Here is a 27,473-nt window from a genome sequence, read left to right as displayed (position 1 = left end):
CTAGCAAGTTGATTTCTCCAACGATGCATCGTACTATGGTAGTTAAGCAGCGAGCTATATAGTTGTACGGGAAACGCACCCCTGATCTCTCTCGCACACAATAACTGAAGCAAATGCACAGGCTGAAATGATGGCCCTTTTCATCCTCCTCCGCCTCATAATCATGGTGATGTTTGGCGAACTTTGCATATATCGCAGAGCTAGCATCAATCATATTTTGCGTTCGTCCATCTGTGCAAGATAATTGAACCCTTTAAGCATGCACGATGTTTCAGATAGTATGGCAGCAAGTGTAAACACATGAATCAGATATCATTTTTCATTTATTTCGATTTGGTCATTTACAGATCATTCAAACAAATCATTCGAAACATAAAACACAATAAATGACCAGGTGCAGGCAGAAGCTAAAGCTTATTGTGTCTGCCCTTAACTTTAGAATCATAAATGCAACACATTAATGACAACATCTGTTCATAAAATGAACACATTAGTGGACCATTGTCCACACCAGAAGCAAGCCTATTTAATTCATTTTCATTCTGTTGAATATTTTTCCATTATTATTCTCTTGTAAATATTTTTAAACTGAAAAATAGACGTGGCTTGTTTTAACTCATTACAGCAACTATTCCATAATTTAACTCCTTTATTTGATAAACAGTGTTCTCTTAATGTAGAATGTACTTGTGGTTGATTAAATATACATAGTCCTCTGAGATTATAATTACTTTCTCGCTGAGTAAACAATATTTGCAAACATTTAGGAATTTTATTATGTTTAACTTGGTAAATAAACTTTGCCGTGTACAAATCAACTAAGTCATAAAACTTCAAAATTTTTGATTGAAGAAACAATAAATTACTTGGTGAATTGTAAGGTGCATAATTAATTAATCTGATAACCTTCTTTTGTAATAGGAAAATTGGATTGGTTCTAGTTATGTATTTCCCCATATTTCGATACCATACATTAAGTATGGTGTGACAAGTGAACTATAAAGTAAATGTAATGCATTTTTGTTCAAAATATATTGCAACTTATACAAAATTGCAATCATTTTTGATACTTTCTTTTGAACATTTAAAATATGCGGTTTCCATGTCATTTTACAATCAATAATTACTCCAAGAAATGTTATATGATTTACTCTTTCTATTTCATTTTCGTTAATAGTGATCCTGATCTCATTATTTATCTCTTTATTACTAAATACCATAAATTTCGTTTTATTTAAATTTAGTGACAATTTATTCAAATCAAACCAATTCTTTAGTTTATATAATTCTCTCTCTACCACCAACACAAGCTCTATAAGATTTGGGCCAGAACAATAAATTGTTGTATCATCCGCGAAGAGAATAAAATTAAAAACATCCGATACTTTACAAATATCGTTTATATATAACAAAAATAACTTAGGGCCCAAAACGGAGCCTTGCGGAACGCCACAATTAATTCTCTGTAAGCAGGACGCAACACCATTTAAATTAACATATTGAAAACGGTCTGTTAAATAATTTTCTAACCAAGAATGTACATTTCCCCTAAATCCATATTTTTCCAGTTTATGTAATAATATTCTATGATCGATGGTATCAAAGCTTTCTGTAAATCTAAAAAAACTCCGATTGTATGTAATTTTTTATCTATTGATTGTGATATATTTTCTACCATTTTAACAACTGCCATTGTTGTTGACCTATGAGCTCTGAAACCAAACTGATATTAATTCATTATATTGTTCACTTTAACATAGCTATCTAATCTTTTAACAAATAATTTCTCTAATATTTTTGAAAATTGTGACAACAGAGAAATAGGTCGATAGTTACAAAACAAATGTTTGTCGCCACCTTTGTACAATGGGAGAACTTTTGATACTTTCATTTGATTTGGGAATATACCAGTTTTAAAGGATTGATTACAAATATATGTAAATGGATAAATAACACTTTCAATAATATTTTTAACCATAAACATATCAAACCCATCATTATCAATTGACTTTTTATTCTTGCAGTCTTTCACTATTTTCAATATTTCATCTTTATTGTTTGGGTTTAAAAATAATGAATTTGGACTTTCATATGTAACCCCAATTTCCATTACATTATTTGGAATGGGTACAATTTTCTTTGCTAAATTATAGCCTATATTTACGAAATAATCATTAAACTCTTTAACTATTTCCTCCGTACGACGTATTGTGTAGTTGTCTTTATTAAAGTAATTAACACTATCCGTATTGCTGTGTTTTTTATGTATTAAATCATTAAGTACCTTCCATGTTCCCTGAATATTTTGTCTATGTTGTGTCAACAATTTTGTGTAGTAATCTTTCTTACTATTTCTAATTATATTAACTAGTTTATTCTTATATGTTTTATATTTGCTTTCAGCATCTTGTGTTCTGGAATGTATAAATTTCCTGTATAGTAAATTTTTCTGCTTGCAGGACTTTATAATTCCTTTAGTAAACCACGGTTTCTGCATATTACATTTATATGTTATCGTTTTAAATGGGCAGCATTTGTTATAGATTTCTAGTAATCTCTCCAAAAAAAATACCATAGGCTTCATTTGGATTTTCATAACTATAAATCTCATCCCAGTTACACTTATTTAATTCCATTTACAGTGTTTCAATTGCTTCAGATGTTCTATGTCTCACTGTTCTTGAATATATAGTTGGACCTGATGGTGGTTTAAACACATTTTGAAAACATGCAAAGACAGGCAGGTGGTCACTAATATCGATCATTAAAATACCTCCATCAATTTGACCAATGTCATTTGTAAATATATTATCAATTAATGTTGCTGATACTGTTGTTATTCTTGTTGGCTTTGCTATCACTGGGAATAATGTACTATTATAAAAGGCATTAATAAATTCTGTGGTCTTCTTATATCCACCTGGATTAAGCAGGTCAACATTAAAGTCACCACAGACAATATTTGTCTTATTTCCATTTGAATTGAACATGTTTCCTACAAACTCATTAAAAATATCCAATGATAAACCAGGTGTTCTATATATACAACAAACAATTACATTCTTTTGTTTTTCCATATGAATCTCAACAGTAACACATTCCAATATATTTTCAATAGTGGTTGACATACTAGCCATTATATTACATTGCAGACTTGAGTCCACATAAAGAGCAACTCCACCTCCTCTCTTATCTTTTCTATTCATTACAAACATTTGATATCCCTCTAATTCTACATCTGCTAATTTGTCTTCGTCCAACCATGTTTCAGAAACATCTACAACACTAAATTTTGGAAGCAAGTTAAAAAAGTCTTTGATTTTTGAAAAGTTACTCCACAAACTTCTACTATTTAAATGTATTACAGAAAAGGCATGTTTCATATTCACTCCTCTCTTAAACTTTTTTTCCTTATAATAGTGACAATTTGGCTGACTACACAAATATTTGTCAGGATCAATATCTCTTTCAATGTCATACTTGCTATAATTTGTATCATCTATCTCGACACCTAGATGTAATATATTGTCATCATCAATATTACATACTGCCATTAATAAAAAATAGACTAATGTAACAAAAACAAACAAACTAAACTAAATACTCTACAAGTCCGTACGATAGTCCTCATGTCCATTAACAACAAAAGAAGTAAATCTTCATAAAGTTCATCACCCATTTTTGCAAAGAAAATTGTAATCTTCTTATCCTGAAAAATGGTCTGATCGACGGTATTGAATAGGTATCTCATGCAGTTTACAATTAGAGTTACTTGAACTGTTCCAAATCTTTTGTTTCCCTTACCGTGATCACCTTTGATTCTTCTGGCATCCCATTTGTACGGACAAGAACACGACCATTTCGACCATGTCGCCTGTATCTTCTTTTGTTTCCACAAACTCCTCGCTTGCCTCGCAATATCTGCGTTCTTTCTGGTAAGGTGTTCGTTAATGTACACGCCACTTCCCCTTAGCTTGCGTGAAAGTGAAAGTGAAAGTGATAGTGAAAGTGACACGTGACGGCCAAGTATGGTAACCCATACTTGGAATTTGACCTCTGCATTTAACCCATCCAAGTTAATGCACACACAAGTTACTGCTTGTCGCAGTAAGTCATCCTTGCGCTTTCTGTTCGCAAAGCGAACTACTATCGCCGGATTGGCAGGCTTTTGCTTACTGGGAAGCATGTGACAAGCCGATATATCCTTCGTGTCAATGGTGATGTCCTTTGTTGCAAGAAAAGTTTCCACTTGTTGCTCCAGTGTTTGTAGCTCCTCTGCCGGTGCGTTTTCCCCCTCCATAGCGCGCCCGGTGCCAGCTGCAGCTACTCGGGCGTAACTTCGGTGCTTTGTTTCCAATCCATTAATGATTACTTCATCTAATCGCATGTACTGTTCTAGGTCATCAATTCTTCTCTCTAGCCCATTTATGACCTTGTCCTTCTCCGAAAGAAGTACTTTTAGATTCTTCACTTCATCCAACAGCGTCACTATCTTAGCTTGCTGCTGCGTCAGGGTGAAGATGTCTTTAGACATAGAGTTTAGCGATCTCTTGATTTCTTCCAACTCATGGTTTACTTCCACTTGTGGATCTATTCTCTTAGGCGGCATGTTTGATCCAGTTGAACATCAATAAATGACGATTTTAGATCAGTTTGCAGTTAGATCAGTTTGCTTCTCCAGGTTCACCAGCTTGCAGCGTGCAGCGTGCTTCTGCTTCTATGGGTCACAATTGAAAAAACGTGTAAACGGACGGTCAAAAAAATCGGATATAGGCAACAAATCAGAAATGGGCATCAAGACCTGCAGTGTAAACGAGGCCCATGACAGTCGCATTGGCACATATCTGATTTATATCTGATTTATATCCACATATAAATGAGGCCTGAAACCGATCTCGAAATATCCGAATGCATGCGTTTTTTTCCTGTTTACACGTTCATAGAACACATCCGATCTGTCCGAGCAAAAAATCGGAATTGGGTTACATTTCACTTGTAAACGAGGCCTTAGAGCTGTTACACACTACATGAAAGGTCATTTTCAAAAAACCAATATAGGGGCACTTTAATTTTCCTTGCTTTTGTTTAGTGATTATTTTAATTCCTTACTGTGTAAAGCACTTTTAATTGCCAAAGTGTATGACGTGCTATATAAATAAAACTGCCTTGCCTAATGTTGCATCACAATAAATAAATAAAATGGATGTAATTGATTGTGACAGTGAATAAAGAATATGTTGATGTACATGGATTCAAGTCACTTTTTTGGAATTTATTAAGTTCAATAGCATTCATGTAAAATATAAATAATAAAATAGTGTAAAATGGGCATAATACTGTAAAATGAAATTGCGGTATGGCTATCTAACTGTAAAATTAAATTGCAGTAAGGGCATCTTACTGTAAAATGAAATTGCGGTAAGGGCATCATACTGTAAAATTAAATTGCGGTAAGGGCATCATACTGTAAAATTAAATTGCAGTAAGGGCATCATACTGTAAAATTGAATTGCAGTAAGGGCATCTTACTGTAAAATTGCGGTAAGGGCATCATACTGTAAAATTAAATTGCGGTAAGGGCATCATACCGTAAAACACATTTACATCTACTGTAAAGGGGAACTTACAGTAACTTACTGGCAATAGTGCTGCCAGTAAGTTACCGCAAAAATACAATAAAATGTCTAACAGTGTAGACTGACCCGTTTGGTCCTTGTTTTCTTAAACTGGTCTTTAACAGGTTTTATCACCTTCACCTTCAGTGTCCCTCAGTATGTCTTTGTGAATGAATCCAAGACTTGGGCAGAAGCTCAGAGATACTGTAGAGATAAATACACTGATCTGGCCTCCATTGAGAATGAACAACAGACGGTCCAGTTATTGGACACAGTGAATGACGATTCCATTGATTTGGCCTGGATTGGACTCTATGATGATCTGAACAGTTGGAAATGGACTCTAGAAGGCAGTGATTTCTTCAACGAAGGACGGAAAGACTTCAGGAACTGGTATAACCAAGGACCAAACAATTATGGAGGACAAAGTTTGTGTGTATATATGTATAGTGGGATATGGTATACAACAAGCTGCTCCAATACAAGTCCTTTTATCTGCTATGATGGTGAGCAGTTTCATTAATATGTATGTTGGACAATGAAAAAATCGTGATTATGTTTCATCATTCTGAAATAATCAGCTCTCACTAATGCTCATTGATGTACTTAAATGTTTTAGGAAGACAGAATGCCAGTGCTAGTTATGTTTGGGTTTACATGTACAAAACCTGGACTGAAGCTCAGAGTTACTGCAGAGAACATCACACAGACCTCGTCAGTATCAGGAATGAGACTGAAAACCAGAAGATCCAGTTTTTATTCCAGAATAATTATTATTCTTATGTTTGGATTGGACTGTACAGAACCAGACTTTGGTCAGATCAGAGCAACTCTTCATTCAGTAACTGGACGACAGGACAGCCAGATACTGCAGGATCCTGCACTGTAGTCTCATTTAGTGACTCTGGGAAATGGACAGATGAAAACTGCAATACTTCATTATCTTTCATTTGCTACAGCGGTGAGTAGAAATCTGTCCTAATGGCCAATACTGTCAATTTTTTTTAATGCTATAAATCTGACACTTTCTCCACAGTGTCATCTTTGACATCATCCCACCAGTATCATTTTGTGAATGAGTCCAAGACCTGGACTGAAGCTCAGAGACACTGCAGACAGAATTACACTGATCTGGCCACCATTGATAACATGGAGGAAATGAACAGTCTGATTAACACAGTTAATGGGAGTTACAATGGTTCAGCCTGGATTGGACTGTATGATGATGTGAACAGCTGGAGATGGTCATTGGAGGATAATGATTTTTATCAGGAAGGAGAGCGAGATTTCAGGAACTTCTATCATGAACCGGACAACAGTGGGGGGAACCAGATGTGTGTTTACATGAATTATGATGGCAAATGGTATGATATATCATGTGACTACACTCTGCCATTCGTTTGCTATGATGGTAAGGACATTATTATTATTTTTTTTCTGTGAGTATTTCTGTGCGTCTATGAAATGTGTTGTATATTTCAAATCACAGGTAGAGTGAATGCCACACAGAGATACGTTGGAATCTATAACAGGAAAACCTGGTCAGAGGCTCGTAGATACTGCAGAGATCATTACACAGATCTCGCCAATGTGAGAAATCAGACTGAGAACCAGAGGATCCTTGAGACAGCAGGTGGAGGAGTCTGGATTGGACTGTACAGAAACAGGGTTTGGTCAAACGGTCAGAATACCAAATATGAAGATTGGAGACCACAAATTCCATATTCTTCACAGCAACCAGATAATGGTCAATATGATTATGGCCAATGGTTTTCTCAGCAATGTACTGCAGTATCATTCAGCCATTTAGGCCGATGGACTGATGAGAACTGCTTATCCAGCATGCCTTTCGTCTGCTACAACAGTGAGTTTATTTTTTTCTCTTTTTTTTCTCTTCTTTTTACTCCAGTTAATTTAACTTTTAAACCAAAAATTTAACAGATATTACAAAAAGTGTCATTAGAAGTCAGTATATTTTATTTAAGAGTTTTTCAGAGTATATTTACTCTGAATATTTAATTTTTTAATGTATATTATTTATATTATATAAAGATTTTGAAACAACTTACCACATATAAGTTGAATATTTTAATTTGCATCATGCAAAAGCTGTTTTTCCAGTTAATATAATATAATATAATATAATATATATATATATATATATATATATATATATATATATATATATATATATATAATTACATTTGGAAAGACCTCCACAATAAAACCATTTTAATAGTTTCATGATATATTGGTGATTGTAAAGAATAATCAATGTATTTCTCTGTTTATTTTAAACTTACAGGAACCTGCACACAATCTTCATGCACCCATCAGTATCACTTTGTGAATGAATCCAAGACCTGGACTGAAGCTCAGAGACACTGCAGAGAGAAATACACTGATCTGGCCACCATTGATAACATGGAGGAAATGAACAGGCTCTTTAAAACAGTACGTGGCACTTACTATGGAAAAGCTTGGATTGGACTCTATGATGATCTGAACAGTTGGAAATGGTCTCTGGATAATGCAACATTAGGAGGATTTAAAAGCTGGTTTGTCCAGCAACCAGTGAACTCAGGTGGACAGAGTCTGTGTATGTACATGTCATATTATTGGGGAGTATGGCGTGAAATCTCTTGTTACTATACACTTCCATTTGTTTGCTATGATGGTGAGAACTCCTGTTGACTTTTTAAAGTTTTTAGAACAATATATTTATGATACCATGGATATATCACATACACATATATTCCCCGCAGGAAGAGCGAATGCTAGTACAAGTTACGTGTTTGTTTACCAGTACACAAACTGGACTGAAGCTCAGCGTTACTGCAGAGAACATCACACAGACCTCGTCAGTATCAGGAACGAGACTGAAAACCTCAAACTTCAGTCTTTATTTCAGTATTATTCCTATTTTTGGATTGGACTGTACAGAACCAGATCTTGGTCAGATCAGAGCAACTCTTCATTCAGTAACTGGAGGACAGGACAGCCAGATAATGCTGGAAACAGTGAATACTGCACTGCAGTGTCATTTAGTGACTCTGGGAGCTGGACAGATAAAAACTGCAATACTGCATTACCTTTCATTTGCTACAGTGGTGAGTATTACGTGCACCTCTGTTAAGAAATGCACAAGGCAGACAGACTTGAATTGATTTAGAAATTATTTAAAAATGTTATTCAACATTGCCAGATTTATTTTTTCATCATATTTTTCGAAAATATGTGTAACACTTTACAAAAAGATTCCATTTGTTAACATTAGTTAACTACATTGGTAAAAATTAACTAACTATGAAAAATACTTCTAAAGCATTTATTAATCTTAGTTAATGTTTATTTCAACATTTATTAAAAAAACATATAATTATAAAAAAATAATTAATGAACCTGAGCTAGCATTAATGTATTGATCTATGTTAACGTTAGTTACATATAGTTCTATATGTGACTAACGTTAACAAAGATCAATACATTGATGTTAACAGATGTTACTTACTGCAAACATGACATAACTAATGGCACTTTATTGTAAAGTGTCACCAAAGTATGTAAAAATATATATGTGTATCCTCTTATTTAGTCTACAAACATTCAACAAAAGTTCATTAATTCCAAATTCTAAATGTCCTTACAAGTAATCTTTATGATGCACTTAAAGTAACTTTTTTACTTTTATCCTTACCCTTTTTTCCCACCTTGCCAGCATTAGCGTCATCCCACCAGTATCACTTTGTAAATGAGTCTAAGACCTGGACTGAAGCTCAGAGACACTGCAGACAGAATTACACTGATCTGGCCACCATTGATAACATGGAGGAAATGAACAGTCTGATTAACACAGTTAATGGGAGTTACAATGGCTCAGCCTGGATTGGACTGTATGATGATGTGAACAGCTGGAGATGGTCATTGGAAGACAATGCTTTCTATCAGGAAGGAGAGAGAGATTTCAGGAACTTCTATCATGAACCCAACAATGGAGCGAATGAACTGTGTGTTTACATGGATTATAATGGAAACTGGTTTGATTCATCATGTGAAAATTATTTCAGATTTGTCTGCTACAATGGTAAGACATTACAAGTAAAAAATATGTGTGTGTGTGTGTTTCTTCTTTTGCTTTGAGATTTGTCAAAGAAGGGATTTTCATTCCTGAAATATCTTGAAGTGTTCAATATTTTTCTTCCACATTTAAACCCAAAATTCTTGAGAGAAATAGGAAATTCAGTTTTTCATTTGATTAGGCTAATTAGTAAGTTTTTTTGTTTTCAAAATGTATTTTATTATGTAGCTATAAATTTGACAAATAACAAATAAACTGACTGATTTACATCCACTAAATTGTTTTATCTTAGGTAGAGAAAATGCCTCTCAGAATTATGTTTTGGTATATGAGGGAAGGACCTGGACTGGAGCTCAGAGCTACTGCAGAGAGAAATACACTGACCTGGCCAGTGTGAGAGATGAGACAGAGCGTCAACAGATACTGAATGTTACACATTATTCTGGTTCTACTGTATGGGTTGGTCTGCACAGAAACAGGCTGTGGTCAGATCAGAGCAACTCTTCCTTCACATATTGGCTGCCATATACTCCAGGTGTTCTTGCACAACCAGATAATGGTGCAAATGTCCCAGGACAGCAGGGAGCTCAACACTGCACAGCTGTGTCTTTAAAATACTTTGGTCAGTGGACAGATGAAGGATGCTTTGCCAGTTTGCCTTTCTTCTGTTACAGTGGTAAGCAAATGTAGCTTCTGTAATGAAATAAAATAATAAGAATCAGGGGAAAAATCAAGCAAATTTATTACAATAAATTGTTGATGTTAATATGCCATTGTTATTTGTGTAATTCACAAACTTTTATGCTAATGCTAGCTCTGTCTTCTATTTGCTTTCTGGTGAACATGATGATCATCATATTGATCCATCAATTCAGATGCATATGGTATGTTTGTGGAGATATGTGCTGTTTTCAGTCCAAAATTAGTGTTTTTCAACATACATCAACATTACCGGATTGTATTGTTTGTATTCATGCACTACTGACCAGTGTTCTTTTTTACTGATCAGTGATGGGACTGAGAGTGGAACTTACAAGTCTGGAAAATCTGTCAGAGTCTCAGATTGAAGAGTTTGTGATTATAAAGGTGAGAAACAGTTCAAAACACTCATAATGCTTTTAGTTTTTGTTGCATAAAAAGAAACAAAAAACACATGCAAAATAAATGCATTTATTTAGAACAACTTCACAACAACAGCATAATAATAATCGAGCGTAGCGTCAGTTCTGGCAGGTCACGTTAGTCAAGCTCGCATCAGCTGATCCACGTCTACCTATAGGAATAAGAAGCCTATATATAAGATCCTTTAGTGTTATCAACAGCTATTGCGTTTCTCAGGAGCGAATTACCCTCCTCCATCTCCAGTTCCTCCTCTTGTCCGTTCAGGATTTGGTATTCTGATTCCCCTTTGAATCAGACTAAATTCTCGAATTATGGATTCTGTTCTGTTTCTCCTAAGGGGGGTTATTGCTGCTCTCCCTGCTCTTATCCATACTCGGCTGCATGGATGCACAGGGAGTTCTTGCCCAGAACAGAATCATACCGCCAATCCTAACTGTATGCTAATTGTCAATTTGACGATAGTGGTCCTGACAGAAATAATTATAATAATAATTATTATTATTATTTACAGATCTTTGTAATATATTTAGCTAAAAAATATCTCACAGAAAATAAATCCCATGTTTCAGCTCCAGGAAGAATTGATCAGACGAGGACTTCCCAGCAACTTCACAATGCATTTGAGAAACTATCTTAAAATCAAACCATGAGAGATAACAACAGAATTTGTGCACACACAAACATGGTTTTAGGGTTTGTGTTCCTGCATTTTGCATGTTCTTTGTCTTATTGATAATAGCAATTTTGAATGTCACATGATTGTCTTGTATTGTATTAACATTTTTTTTTTAACAAATATAAAATAGGCTTTATGTAAACTGCAGGCTTTTTTTTTTTTTTTTTTTTTTTTTTTACAAAAACATTATTAATACAAAGTAGGTTGCTTGTACTCATACTATCAGAACTTTATATATATAAAGTGTTTGTATACAAAATGTTTGATTAGTTTGATTATATATATATAATCAAACTAATCAAACTAATCAAACATTTTGTATACAAACACTTTATATATATATATAAAATGTTTGATTAGTTTGATTATATATATATATATATATATATATATATATATATATAATCAAACTAATCAAACATTTTGTGTCATTGTGTCATTGATGATTTGTTAATTTGGCCCGAGACACTGGGATAGGCTTCAGCATCCCTGTGACCCTACAGAGAACAATCAATTTGGAGAATAGATGGTTGGATGATTTGTTAAAGTTTACTTGGTAATTTTTTAGTCATCAACCAAACATAATGACAAATCTTTTTTATCAGGGATACAGTTGTATTTGTCTTTGTTGTCAGCACAATACAGTACAGTGGAATGATACAGTACAACAACATACAGTGGAGCAACCACTTGAAAACAGACATCTGACGTGACTTACACATCATATGACACAACATTTTGTATATATTTTTTGATTACATGGTAATGTGATATTATATGGTAATATTTACAGGTTTATTGTACACTACAATAAGAAAATAAAAAAATGGTTTCTTTCTTTAGTTATGGACCTCTAAAGTCCACTGGGTTTGATCAAGGGAAAGTTTACAGTAGTAGAAAATAAAAAAATCTTGTCAGTAAGAATAATAGCATCAGTCAGGATTATGACTTTGTGATTTACACAGAGACCAACCAAATGGAGGGCTATTAATAACCAGAGTCTATAGTGTGTAAACTATAAACAAGATAATACTTATTTACATAAGTGTCCTGTAAATTATACAGCTTGCAGACGAAACGCAATAAACACGGTCTTGTTATCTCTGTTTGGGAACTCAGCCGTATAAGACAGTTCTGAGAGATAGTTAACAGAAAAACTTTGACAACACACTTTGCTCAGGCATTTCAGAATGACCAAAACAGCATTTCAGATGCTGAGCAACGACATCGATCCGCGGCTGGTTGGTCCAGTTATGCCGTCCCACGCAAAGTCACATTTATTTTTTGATGTGCATTGAGGAATTTATTCTGTAAATGTTAGGGATGCACTGAAATAATAAATAAATTATTTATTTCAGTGTTCAATGCTCAGGTTTCACTCTCGCTTTAGCCGTCAGTCGCTCAAGGCCCATGCGAACGCTCCACTCATGTACTTGCTCATACTCATTGGAAAAGCAAAGTCCACTCAAACAATGTGCCAACATGAAATTTCTATGTAGTAATATAGTCTTGTTTCTGTTTGCAATTGCCCTACATGGTGTGGTATAGCCGTGCTGTACCCTTTTATTGAATGATCCACTCCTTGCTACGCTCAGCTCACATGCTCTGATAATACCTATAGCTTTAGCTTTATATTACTATGCATTGTTTGAATAATTGGTCAAAAAATAAATCTTTTAAATCTGATTCTGTTGCATAACATTTTAATAATATATTGATATTTAATATGAATGAAGCCTATTTTGTGTAAAATTTTATTGTGTTACTTTCATTAAAAGTGTGGTTACTTTATTTTATTGGATTGTATTTTTTTTTAATTCAGGATTTTTTAAACTACTTAATTTCATTAAAAAGTCTAATATTACTACCATTATACAAAAAAGCAAATTTTTTAAAAGCGTTTTCGGCCAAGATTTTTCATTTCTGTGCATCCCTAGTAAATGTGTTTCTATTATAGTTTATGCGCATGTTTTCTTATCAGATAATTAATCTATTTAACTCAGTTGAGCGCATTTTTACATTCAACATAATTCAGTAATGAAATATATGATTACTATTGTGAATGAGTTATTGAATCATTTACTCAACCAATTTACTCAAAAACATGAAATCGTTCAGTAGGATCTGGTGCATGTATTTCTGGACTCCCATGCGCATTTGTTAATCTGTGAATCTGGAGATTATGGTACTGTTTTCACTATGAAGGTGAGCTCAGTTAGACATTAATTCACATTAAATCAGGATCATTACACATACTGTATGCAGCTTTATCTTTGTCAAAAATGTTGGTTTTGAGTAGCTGAAAATTTGGTGCATCCTTAAAACTGTTAACTTGTATTGATTAGCACTGATGGAGTCTTATCTATTGTCTGCCGTTTATTTAATCATTGTCTGCTATCTATTCGAATATTCAAGAAGGTAAATTTTGTGCAACCACAGATGCAGAAGTTCCGAATACATGTAAATCACATAGTTTGACGTAGGCAACTGCATGGATAAAAATATAAATCCTTTTCATTACTTTAGTTTGAACCGGAACGGAACATCCACTAAGCCTCTTTAACCATTGTTACTGTAGACTCACGATGTTCTGATGGAGTACATTTGATAGGGCAGCTTTGTGATCCAAGTTTCATGATGTCATGAGTGTTCAAAGAAATGATCCGCCCCTTCTTTGCAAACCATTATAAATGTTAAGACGGTGACATAATCTGGCCAGAAAACGGACAGAAACCAAGAAAATCAAAAGGTAAGCTTGGCAAAATATAATTAATTTTATTATTATATAAAATAATATAAAATAATATTTATTATTATTATTGTACTTTTAAATGTATCCATCTACTAGATGCTTTATACAAACCTACATACACATGAGGAATGCTATATAAAAATGTAAAAAAGTACTATAATATGTATATTGTATAATACGTATATAAATCTTACTTCACAGCTATGTTTCCACTGATTATATTATCTGGTAAGCCAAACATTTTCATAAAGTGTTTCATCATCACAGCTTGCTACTCTAAAATCATGATATGGCTTTTGTTGGGCTTCTGCTGGTAAAATTGTTTATTTCCATAGTCTAAAAAATACAGTCTAACACATTCATTATGTTAAATAACATGTTAAATGTGCCTGTTAAACAGGTTTTATCACCTTTACCTTAAGTGTCCCACGTCAGTATGTCTTTGTGAATGAATCCAAGACTTGGGCAGAAGCTCAGAGATACTGTAGAGATAAATACACTGATCTGGCCTCCATTGAGAATGAACAACAGTCGGTCCAGTTATTGGACACAGTGAATGACGATTCCATTGATTTGGCCTGGATTGGACTCTATGATGATCTGAACAGTTGGAAATGGACTCTAGAGGACAGTGATTTCTTCAACGAAGGACGGAAAGACTTCAGGAACTGGTATAACCACGAATCAAATAATTATGGAGGACAAAGTGTGTGTGTGATTATGTACATGGGGATATGGTATACAACAGGTTGCACCAGTTCATATTATCCTGTTGTCTGCTATGATGGTAAGCTGTTCCAATAGAATGTCTAAGACAGTAACCAAAAATGTAAAACAACCAAACCATACTCTCTCTAAACTTAATATGATATTAATATCTTTCAGGAAGAGAAAACGCCAGTGATACTTATGTTAACATTTACCAGTACAAAACCTGGCCTGAAGCTCAGAGTTACTGCAGAGAACATCACACAGACCTCATCAGTATCAGGAATGAGACTGAAAACCAGAAGATCCAGTATTTATTACAGAATTATTATAATTATTATGTTTGGATTGGACTGTACAGAACCAGACTTTGGTCAGATCAGAGCAACTCTTCATTTACTTACTGGAGCACGTGGCAGCCAGATCCTGCAGGATCCTGCACTGTAGTCTCATTTAGTGACTCTGGGAAATGGACAGATGAAAACTGCAATACTTCGTTATCTTTCATTTGCTACAGTGGTGAGTAGAAGTCTGTCCTAATGGCCAATACAGTCAAAAAAGTAGTGCTAAAATCTGACATTTTCTCTACAGTTTTATCTTTGACATCATCACGCCAGTATCATTTTGTGTCTGAGTCTAAAACCTGGACTGAAGCTCAGAGACACTGCAGACAGAATTACACTGATCTGGCCACCATTGATAACATGGAGGAAATGAACAGTCTGATTAACACAGTTAATGGGAGTTACAATGGTTCAGCCTGGATTGGACTGTATGATGACGTAAACAGCTGGAGATGGTCATTGGAAAACAATGATTTCTATCAGGAAGGAGAGAGAGATTTCAGGAACTTCTATCATCAACCGGACAACAGTGGTGGGAATGAACTGTGTGTTTACATGAATTATGATGGCAAATGGTATGATATATCATGTGACTACACCCTGCCATTCGTTTGCTATGATGGTAAGTATGTTTAATTTTTTTTTTTTTTTTTTATGATTTTTCTGTAAGTAATTCTGTGCATATATTCTGGATGAGTTGTATTGTTCATATTTCAGGTAGAGAAAATCCAGCACAGAATTACATCAGAATCACTGATGGGAAAAACTGGCCAGAGGCTCGTAGATACTGCAGAGATCATTACACAGATCTCGCCAATGTGAGAAATCAGACTGAGAACCAGAGGATCCTTGAGACAGCAGGTGGAAGAGTCTGGATCGGCCTGTATAGAAAGAGAACTTGGTCTGACCATGAGATTACCAGTTATGAAAACTGGATAGCAGCAGTTCCCACTTTACCACAGCAACCAGATAATGGTCAATATGATTATAGCCAGTGGGGTTTTCAGCAATGTATTGCCGTATCATTCAACCATTCAGGACGATGGACTGATGAGAACTGCTTATCCAGCATACCATTCATCTGCTACAACAGTGAGCTAATTTTTATATATTTTTTTGTCACTTTAAATTTTTGACCTCATTGTATTGATTCTGAATATATGTTACATTTGATTAATTTTGGTGATATACATTAGATTTTATGATTAAGTGGGTTAAAATTTACCCATGTTGTGACCCCTTATGACAAATCGCATGTTTTCTTTGTGATTTTCAACATAAAGGAACATGTACACATTCTTCATGCACCCGTCAGTATCACTTTGTGTCTAAGATGAAGACCTGGACTGAAGCTCAGAGACACTGCAGACAGAAATACACTGATCTGGCCACCATTGATAACATGGAGGAAATGAACAGTCTCTTTAAAACAGTACGTGGCACTTACTATGGCTCAGCTTGGATTGGACTCTATGATGATCTGAACAGTTGGAAATGGTCTCTGGATAATGCAACATTAGGAGGATTTAAAAGCTGGTTTGTCCAGCAACCAGTGAACTCAGGTGGACAGAGTCTGTGTGTGTACATGTCATATTATCACGGAACATGGAATGAAGCCTTTTGCTACTATAGTCTTCCATTTGTTTGCTATGATGGTGAGAACTGCTGTTGGACTGTTAAACAATTATACTGTATCAAAATATTTAAGATACCATGATATATGTGTTTAAATTTCTTCACCACAGGAATAGCAAATGCTAGTGCAAGTTATGTGTTGGTTTCCCAGTCTAAAACCTGGACTGAAGCACAGAGTTACTGCAGAGAACATCACACAGACCTCGTCAGTATCAGGAACGAGATTGAAAACTACAGGGTTCAGTCATTAGTTTCATATTATTCAGTTGCTTGGATTGGACTGTACAGGACCAGATCTTGGTCAGATCAGAGCAACTCTTCATTCAGCAACTGGAGGACAGGACAGCCAGATAATGCTGGAAACAGTGAATACTGCACTGCAGTGTCATTCAGTGACTCTGGGAGCTGGATAGATGAAAACTGCAATACTGCATTACCTTTCATTTGCTACAGTGGTGAGTAGATCATTCAGACCCCAGCAGAGTCTCGCCACAGATATTTACTCACATATCATATGTACCTCTGGTAGGAACCTGAAATATGTTCATTTATCCGCAGGGGTGTCAAACTCAGTTCCTGGAGGGCCACAGCCCTGCAGAGTTTAGCTTCAACCCTAATTAAACACACCTGATCAGCTAATCAAGTCCTTCAGGCTTATTTGAAAACGAAGGTGTGTGTGTGTTAAAACAGGGTTGGAACAAAGCTCTGTAGGGTGTGGCCCTCCAGGAACTGAGTTTGACACCTGTGATCTATGGCATGGGTTAGGGTTAGGGTGGGTCATTATGATTACCACAGATAATAATCTGGAATCCTTCCTTAGTTTGTAAAAAAAAAAAAAAAAAAAGAGATAAACTTATCTGACTCCATTTTATCACGACCTCGAATTTAGGTTAGAATGCCAATTGGTTATTTGTCATTTGATTATTCTTTTTAACTCTTTACTTATATTTTACCCCATATAAAGAAGCAATGTCGCTTTGAGGTCCTCGCGCATTCTGTTTAACGTGGGTCTCACGATTACAAACTCATCAGTTTTCGGTCACTAAAGAGAGGTAATTGGCTATATACCTGAGATGGTCGCATTCACACGGTTTTTGTATAAACTTGAATTTAAAGTAACTTTTACTGCAGGCAGAGCAGAGGTATGGCGACTACTATACTGTAAAAAAATTCTAACCTCTCCAAGTCAAAATTTTTAAATTGGCCCAACTGCAATTCTTGTTGCAATAGTCTGTTAACATTGGCTCAATGAGAAATAATACGTCAGACTAATGAAAAAATTTAGATGTTATCAGTCACTAGAAATTTTTGATTTTTTTTTTACAGTGTACAGATATAAGTCGACCAACATTACTTCTCTTATAATAGCTTTGGATTGGCCATGGTTTCCCACGTACACTTATCTAAAGTAACATTACTGTAAATTAAAACAGAGGTAAGACACACGCAAATTTAGGTTGGTCAAGCAGCATTCTGCTGTCCTAAACGGAAATTCACTTCTTGACTTTACAAAACCAAGTAGGGGAGAGGCGGGACGATTGAAACGCGGGACGGATGAAACACTGAGATTTTCTTGAAAGCCACTCACGTCATGTACGTCAAATTTCGTCAGCACGTACAGCACGCAATGCCTAACATACTCGCGAAAACATTTCTTCTTTACGTCGTGTCGTTTTGGAGTTAAAGCCGCAAAGCTGTTTTTGAATGCGGTGAGTGAATTCTTTCGTGCGGTACTTTTTTTTGACTGACAAGTTGGATTTATTGTTTCATGTGCCATTGTAATGATAATACAGCAGGTGTATTAGTACTGCAACACACCCTTAAGTGGGCAATATCAGAGTTTTTTAGTTTAAGAGCAAAAGAGGTTTAAATGACAGGATGCGCTGTCGGGACGGTTGAAACAGTGTTTCAACCGTCCCGACCGCGCGTCCTGCCCGTTAAACCTGGTCATAGCCTATACTGTTCATAGATTCATATACTGTTTCTAGACTTGTGTTTCTTTTAATGCAAATTAATTTTCAATTACGCAACACATGCTATCTCTGTAATTATCATCAATTGTCCAATCTTCAATATTCACTAAATTTCATTTATCGTCGTCTGGTTGACCTCGTTTCCTTCATAATAACAGGTTATTCAACTAGCAAACACTCAATATGACTCAAGGAAGAAATGTAAGAAAATTCATTGTAAACTGATTTGTCTGTCTTCGTCAAAATAGCCTGTTAGAAAGATTACAAAATGCGCATAGGCTTATCGCCTATTGTTTATTGGGCGACAGAACAAAAATGGTTAATATGAACCTTTAAATGAAAATAAATTACAAAATATGTTTGAAACAATATGTACATAAGTTACTTGTCAGGTGTTGTTCACAAAAAAAAAAAAGCATTAGATGAATAGTTGCCATTTAAACTGTCATGTTTCATCCGTCCCACCCCTGTGTTTCAACCGTCTCGCACAGGCGGGACGATTGAAACAAAGCACAACTCCCGTTCAAAGTCATATTTTACTTAAATCATTCTATATTTGTACCGAATAACACATGTTACTAAGAGAACACATATGTGAGTTGTTAATCACCAAAAAATTAAAAATCTATCTGTAACCTTATCTTAGAAAACGAAATTTATCTGAAAAGTGTTTCAACTGTCCCGGCTCTCCCCTACACTTGAATTACTGGCAAATATTAGTGCTGTAACATACAAATCCATTTAATCTATTTGGGAAAATAATTTCAGAGCAAGTCAGAATAAAATCAAATGTTTACAATTTTATAATTTCAGGTAAATGTATCATGCCAATTTCATAATCAGTTCAAAATAATCAATACGATAACATCAAAATGCTCAGAGATAAAGAGTAAAAGATGTAGACAAAACCCGATATTTAGAAAAATACATAATGCTGAAGTCTTTGAGGTCCTTCAACATTATGGGCTGATCTAAGTTACAGATTCGTGCCCTGAGCCCTCTTCAGCATCTCCCTAAATCCTCAGACCAAGGCAGTAACCTCTTTTCAAATGTAAAAATTAGTTCACAGTGGGAATTTGCATTAATCACCGTCCCAGACTTAATGGGGACAGAAGTTGATTTACATGGGGGCACACCCACAGCTGTTAACAATTTATCTCTAAACTCTCCACACCTTATTACCTTTTTGGTTTACTTCTGTGGGAATGAGACATTTGTACCAGTCGCACTGAGACATTTCAAATGATACCTAACATGTTTAGTGTTGTATGATAATTGTTCACATTTAAACCATATAGATTTTTGGTAGATTTTTGGTGAATTTCAGGTGATCTCAGCATGAGAGAGAGAAGGAATGGGGGACTGGGGGGGTCAAGGGAAAGAGATGTAGATTAGGATGATGCTTAGGTGAGGCTTGTGTCTCGAATGGTGATGCAAATTTTACAAGAGAGAGTTCAAATGTTAATTTCCAGTAAGGTCCGTTGTCTTCTCAGGGAGTGATTGTTCCTCAATCAGACAGCCTGGCATTTTCTAATTTCTCAAGTCTTACAACACAAAACATAATACTGTTGGTAACCAAATGTACCTGCTTTTTTATTATTATTATTATTATACAATTTACAATTTTATTATGTCAGGTAAATGTATCATGCCAATTTCATAATCCGTTCAAAAATAATCAATACGATAACATCAAAATGCTCAGAGATAAAGAGTAAAAGATGTAGGCAAAACCTGATATTGATAAAAAATACATAATGCTGAGTCTTTGAGGTCCTTCAACATTATGGGCTGATCTAAGTTGAATCGTGCCCTGAGCCCTCTTCAGCATCTCCCTAAATACTCAGACCAAATACTTTTTTGTGGTTAGAAAATAATGCTTTACTTGAATTAAAAAACATGTAGAACATCTGTTCATATTATGATTCTGTCTTGTTTAGTTCACAAACTGCTTGATCATTACTCTCAGATCATTGATCACTTTTGTACATTTCCATTTCCCCCACCTGGCCAGCATTAGCATCATCACACCAGTATCATTTTGTGAATGACTCTAAGACCTGGACTGAAGCTCAGAGACACTGCAGACAGAATTACACTGATCTGGCCACCATTGATAACATGGAGGAAATGAACAGTCTGATTAACACAGTTAATGGGAGTTACAATGGTTCAGCCTGGATTGGACAGTATGATGATGTGAACAGCTGGAGATGGTCATTGGAAGACAATGATTTCTATCAGGAAGGAGAACGAGATTTCAGAAACTTTTATCATGAACCAAACAACAACGATGGGAACGAACTGTGTGTTTCCATAGATCCTAATGGAAACTGGTTTGATTCATCATGTGGCAATACTTTTAGTTTTGTTTGCTATGATGGTAAGACATTTCATTTATATTCTAAATAATTTTTTGGTAACACTTTAGAATACTGTATCTTACTTATTGCATAACTAATAAGGAATTATTGAGGAACTAATAGGTAATTCTTTATTAACACTTAAAGGAACACTCCACCGTTTTTTGAAATAGGGCTTATTCACCTTCTTTCCTACATTTAGATAGGTGGGCAAATGCATTTTTGTCTCAGTGCATGCATTGTTTTAGTTTGACAGGGTCGGCGCTAGCTTAGCTTAGCATAATGAATGGAATCCTTTGTTGCCAGTTAGCATGTCCTGGGTAAAAGTGATATAAAAAAATTTAAAAACCCACCTAATTACTTCTTGTGGCCTGCATATTCACAACAAGTACAAATAGCGATGCAGATTAACACTAGACGATTTCCTATGCAGATATTGACTTGGGACTATATTAGGGGGAAGCACAGGTGAAGCACTGCTACTTGGGCGCAGAGATATCACGCCCAAGTAGCAGTGCTTCGCCTGTGCTTCCCCCTAATATAGTCCTTAATATATAAGTCAATATCTGCCTAGGAAATCGCCTAGTGTTAATCTGCATCACTATTTGTACTTGTTGTGAATACGCAGGCCACAAGAAGTAATTAGGTGGGTTTTAAAAAAAAATTATATCACTTTTACTCAGGACATGCTAGCTGGCAACAAAGGATTCCATTCATTGTGCTAAGCTAAGCTAGCGCCGACCCTGTCAAACTAAAACAATGCATACACTGAGACAAAAATGCATTTGCCCACCTATCTAAATGTAGGAAAGAAAGTGAATAAGCCCTATTTAAAAAAACGGTGGAGTGTTCCTTTAAGTCACTACTGTTAACTACTAAGGAAGATGTGTTAACTAATTAGTAGCCTATGTAATAGAATTGTATGATTGTGTTAAGTTTCAGTTAGTTAATCAATAACTGATGAATTGTCATAACTCTTGAAGAACTATTATTAATTATCTATAATTAATGTTCAAGAAAAATAACTAAGAAGTATCTACTAATGAACAGTCATACACAGTAGTCACTACAATAAACCGTTTTATTTTAGCAGTGGAGTGGTGGATGAAGTACACAAATCAAGTACTTGAGTAAAAGTACAGATAACCCAATAAAATATTACTCCAGTAAAATGATAAACTATTGGCCTATTCATTTTCAAAATTACCTTAGTAAAAGTACAAAGGTAATTACTTGAAAAGTAAAAAGCACTGATCAATGTTTTTTATTTGATTTTCTAGCCAGTTTTAGTCATTCTTCAGCACTAATAAGAAAGATAAGTGCAGACATTTACTAGGCTATATATTGATCTGCAAATAAGCAAACTTTTTATTTAATTAGCAAAATGTATCATAATGTATGATAACTTATCTATTTTACAAAGGTTTAGATAATACCGTTAATAATGTGTTTTTTTACAGTAAGTTTGATTTGAGTCAGAAGTATGTGGTAATTCTGTATTAATTACTAATGAGTTCCCTATATTCTCACTTTAGAATACTGTTCCAGGTTCCAAGTAATTCCTGAAGAATTATCTAATAATTATTTGTTAATTACCAATTAATTTCCTTATATGTTCACTTTAGAATACTGTTTCAGGTTATAAGCATAGACTGTAAAAAATATGGACAAAGCGTCTGTGACGTCACCCATAGACTTCTGAAGAACGGTTTTGAGGCCGTTTATGGGGGGTATGGGCGGCGCCATATTTCAATACAAATGTTCAGAAAGTATAACTTACAGGTATGATGTGTTGTGTCAGATCATGGCCGAGACGTCAAATTTCAGGAATTCCACTCGGCGCAGCCTATGCTCGTTGTCAGCTGTCAATCAAGCTGTCAATCGCGCCCTTATTTGTCATACATTTTATATCTAAATACGATCTAAACTAACGAGTTAGAAAAAAATTCACCCCCCTCACAGTTGTCAGGCACTCGGATCCTATCGAAAAATACAATAAAAGTCCATGGGACCAACCTGTAAAAACATGAATTTATGCTGTGAAAACGGACATTTTAACATGGGGGTGTATGGACATTTGCTCCCTTTTGGGACCTGCCCCTAGCGGATTTCCGATGTATTGCAGTTTTTCGCACTTCCGGGTAGGCTTCATTTTTCAGATCAGAATGTTGCCGCTTGGTTATAAGTAGCCTAATTCCTGGATAATTATTTGATAATTATTTATTAATTACTAATGAGTTCCCTATATTCTCACTTTAGAATACTGTTCCAGGTTCTAAGTAATTCCTGCAGAATTATTTGATAATTATTTATGAATTACTAATAAGTTCCCTATATTTTCAGTTTCCCTCATTCATTGCCTCAAACATGAATTTAACGGTACTCAATGGCATTCTATGCTGAGGAATACACACACACACACAGTACTGTATATAAAATATAAAAACTAATCTGAGGTTAGTTTTGTATGACTGTTCATTCTTGAACCTTAATTAGTAGATAATTAGTAGTTCTTCTTCAAGAGTTATGACAGAATTAATTATTTATTGATTAACTAACTGTTACTTAACACAATCATAAAAATATATTACATACTGATTAGTTAACACATCTTCCTTAGTAGTTAACAGTAGTGACGAAGTAGTTAATGAATAATTACCTATTAGTTCTTCAACAATTACTTATTAGTTATGCAGTAAGTAAGATACAGTATTCTAAAGTGTTACCAATTTTTTTATATATACATAAATCCCTCCCATCACTTTACTATAAGAGTGCAGTAATATGCAATAATTCATTCTTAACTAATGCACAAATAATCTTTAGTTATGTATGATTTGCTATTAATAAAATCATAGATTAATTACTCTTATATAAAAAAAAAAAGGTTCAGTTGGGTTCTACTGTATATGAAACTCTTGGGTTCTTGACTCAGTTTTAAAGAACCCTTTATGCCAAGAAGTTTCTTTAAATTTGTATTTTATTGTATCTAGTGATAAAGTAGGTTTAAGAGCTGTTTATTCATAAAATGTAATTAAAATGAACAGTGAATTAAAAATAAATCCATAAAATTATCCTGTCTGGGAACCCATAAAAGGTTATATATATATGAAGACAGACAGAACCATAGAACCTTTTCTTGTATGGGTTGTATAAACATCTAGTATTACCTCATTGTGTAAATGAATGTGTCAATTACCACAATGGTTCAAAGCCATGTATTTCAACCTCCAGCCGTCTGTTTTAATGAATTATTAGCTAATGATTTGCAAAGATAATATTCTGTTCCGACTTGACTTGTTGAGGCACATGAATATTAACTCATTATAACATAATATGTCATTATGGTTATAGGTTTTGGTGGTGCCTGACAGGCTAGACACCCACTCTGTTTGAGGTTGTGAGACAGTTGCACAGTGAATGTAATGTCAGAGAATGTGTCTGAAGGATGGGTAAATTAGGCTGCACACAAATATCAGTGCACCAGAATCTTAACTACTACAGCTGTTATTAAATAGCAGTGCCCTGCCGCATGTTCTCAGTGTCCCGCCTTTAAATCCTAGACATCAAGCTTCAACTAGAAATATTCTTGTGCCACAATGGGTCGAAGTCATATATTTCAACTTCCAGCTACCTGCAACTGACTCGTTGCTGATGCGGCAATCATTTATGAATGGCTTCGTTCTTATTGAGTCTTAACACAAAATCATCTGTGCATTAGTTAAGCATGAATTAATGCATATTAGTGCACCTGTATTGTAAAGTGTTAACATCCAAGTGGTAGGTGAGACAGATTTGAAAGGTGAGTTGTTTTGCTTATACTGTGTGCACCCGTACTCTCTCATAGTAAGCTACAATACTCTAAATCATGAAAGGAATAGCTGTTTTTTGTTTTAGACTAAATCATAGTATCTGGTTTTGGAGATTTATTGGAGGAAACAAAGTATATGACATGGAATCATCATTTCTAATTATCAGCTGTGTAAAAAAGCAGAAACTGATGCTAAATTGGTTCATATATAAAATACTATTCATGTTTGTTTTATTCTTTATATCTCTAATATTGCATCTATAAATTTGATAGATTAACAAATCAAATGTCTGATTTATAAGCTATTCATTCAGTTTTGTTTTACATTAGGTAAAGAAAACTCTTCTGAGAACTATATCTGCGTACCTGAGGGAAGGACCTGGGCTGGAGCTCAGAGCTACTGCAGAGAGAAATACACTGACCTGGCCAGTGTGAGAGATGAGATAGAGCGTCAACAGATACTGAGCATTACACGTTATTATTATCATGATGTTTATTTTTATGGTTATACTGTATGGATTGGTCTGCACAGAAACAGACTGTGGTCAGATCAGAGCAGCTCTTCCTTCACATATTGGCTGCCATATACTCCAGCTGTTCTTGCACAACCAGATAATGGTGCAAGTGTCCCAGGACAGCAGGGAGCTCAACACTGCACAGCTGTGTCTTTAAAATACTTTGGTCAGTGGACGGATGAAGGATGCTTTGCCAGTTTGCCTTTCTTTTGTTACAGTGGTAAGCTATTATACCTTATTTAATGAAATAAATAAATAAACATCAAGTTACACACAAAACAAGTAAATTGTAAATTCAATATCCTTTTATGCTTCGTCTTCTGTTTGCTTTCTGGTGAGCGTGATGATCATCATATTGACCCACCATTTCAGATGAGTATGGTAGGTTTGTGTAAAGTTATCAATCCAAAATGAACATTATTCAAATTATTACCTTAATGCATTCAAATTATTATCTTGATAAAAATATTTTCCATTTTCACAGTACTGACCCGTTTTGTTTTGCTTTGTTTTTTCCTGAACAGTAATGGGACTGAGAGTGACACTAACAAGTGCAGAATATTTATCAAAGTCTCAGATTGAAGAGCTAGTAATTATACAGGTAAAAAAAATCTAATAAAAAACAATGTCACAATGTGAAAAAATATCATGAAAGTTTAATTAATTAACACCATGTTAAATAGCTCAAAATATCTTACAAAACACATTTTCAGCTCCAGGAAGAATTTCTGAGACGGGGGCTTCCCAACAACTTCACCATGCATTTGAGGAACTATCGTAAAACCAGTCCATGATATCCGAGGACAGTGTTCCTCACACAAAGAAAATGGTTTTAGGGTTCTTTTTTTCCCCTTCAAACTATCAATCCACTGTTTACACATTTTGCAATTCTTATAATAAATCTGTCTTTAAATCCGAGCCATAAGTTAAACACTTTTAACAAATATATACAGCTCTTGGTTAGAAACAATCCAAATACAATTCATCCTTTTTGTGTTTTTTTTTTTCTTTTTTTTTTCTTTTATATTTTCTTTCAGAAATAGAAACTATGCCGTAATGTGCTTTTTTATTTGTTGTATATGTATAATCTAATAAATAATGTTTAAAATAAAAAAAGAGATGTAGATTGTTCAGTATGAGTACAGTATGTTTCATGTCTGCATGTTTAAACTCACAGCAAACTTCATAAGCTTGATTTGGCTGTTTGACTACATGGACTCTGATGTCACCAGCTGAACATATACAAACATTTAAAAAAAAATAAAACTGCATGAAATATTAAGACTTATTTTCAGAGTGTAACAATGCATGCAGGGAAGCTGAAGACAGAAGACTCAGGTTCTCACAAAACACTAAGTTTAATTCTTACTAAAATAGCCAGCAAACTGGCAGTGCAAAGACATCTCAACATAACAGAGACTGGACAAAGAGTGAAGGAAAGGGTGAGGCTTAAATAACAAACTGTAACGAGCTAATAAATGACACACAGCGTAAATAAATGAACTAATAATGACGGTAACCACAGAAACTGAACAAAGGCAGGAAACTGAACAAAAAAACGTGCAATTGTTACAACTGTTTGCTGGAACATCAGAACTCTATTGCATGTCTGCAAAATGTACTGTAACTCACTCAAAACATTTAATACATGCTTCAAAACCTAGTCTTTGTGTCAGTAAATTGGCCAAAGCCACCAAAATAAAAAGTATTTTTGTCATTGTGAGCCATACTGGTCAAAATGTTTAGATGATTTTTCACCATGGAAATATTTGCTAAATACATATTTAATATGCTTTCTACTTTTTATTTGACAAGTCTGCTTTACACTATACAAGAATGTCAGTTTAGTCTAGCTGAATGCTCTTGTGTATCACACTAAGC

At 34.8% G+C, this 27,473-nt stretch overlaps 1 protein-coding gene and 1 long non-coding RNA gene across 2 annotated transcripts in view; both read left to right on the top strand.

The window, feature by feature from the left end:
* The window catches only part of LOC309477541 (macrophage mannose receptor 1-like), a gene marked incomplete at its 3' end in the record, with an annotated part of 33,434 nt that extends 7,887 nt beyond the window's left edge, over positions 1–25,547 (top strand). Inside the window, exons 3-16 of the mRNA XM_082140819.1 lie at positions 5,741–6,121; positions 6,235–6,576; positions 6,652–7,026; positions 7,105–7,479; positions 7,921–8,292; positions 8,381–8,725; positions 9,334–9,699; positions 15,129–15,470; positions 15,543–15,917; positions 16,013–16,387; positions 16,579–16,950; positions 17,041–17,385; positions 20,918–21,286; positions 25,408–25,547. Of these exons, the coding sequence (XP_081996945.1) occupies positions 5,741–6,121; positions 6,235–6,576; positions 6,652–7,026; positions 7,105–7,479; positions 7,921–8,292; positions 8,381–8,725; positions 9,334–9,699; positions 15,129–15,470; positions 15,543–15,917; positions 16,013–16,387; positions 16,579–16,950; positions 17,041–17,385; positions 20,918–21,286; positions 25,408–25,547 (4,874 nt within the window). The remainder of the gene's footprint in view (positions 1–5,740; positions 6,122–6,234; positions 6,577–6,651; positions 7,027–7,104; positions 7,480–7,920; positions 8,293–8,380; positions 8,726–9,333; positions 9,700–15,128; positions 15,471–15,542; positions 15,918–16,012; positions 16,388–16,578; positions 16,951–17,040; positions 17,386–20,917; positions 21,287–25,407) is intronic.
* An 8-nt stretch (positions 25,548–25,555) lies between these two features.
* LOC309477130 lies at positions 25,556–26,648 on the top strand. The gene is made up of 3 exons (XR_014198536.1): positions 25,556–25,973; positions 26,117–26,193; positions 26,306–26,648. It is a non-coding gene; the product is annotated as an uncharacterized lncRNA (long non-coding RNA).
* Positions 26,649–27,473: the final 825 nt, after the last annotated feature.

The sequence above is a fragment of the Leuciscus leuciscus genome (genome assembly GCF_965113295.1).
Source record: "Leuciscus leuciscus genome assembly, chromosome: 16".
NCBI lineage: Eukaryota > Metazoa > Chordata > Actinopteri > Cypriniformes > Leuciscidae > Leuciscus > Leuciscus leuciscus.
Note: the sequence above shows the minus strand (reverse complement) of the source record. Positions and strands in the feature narration are given on the sequence as shown.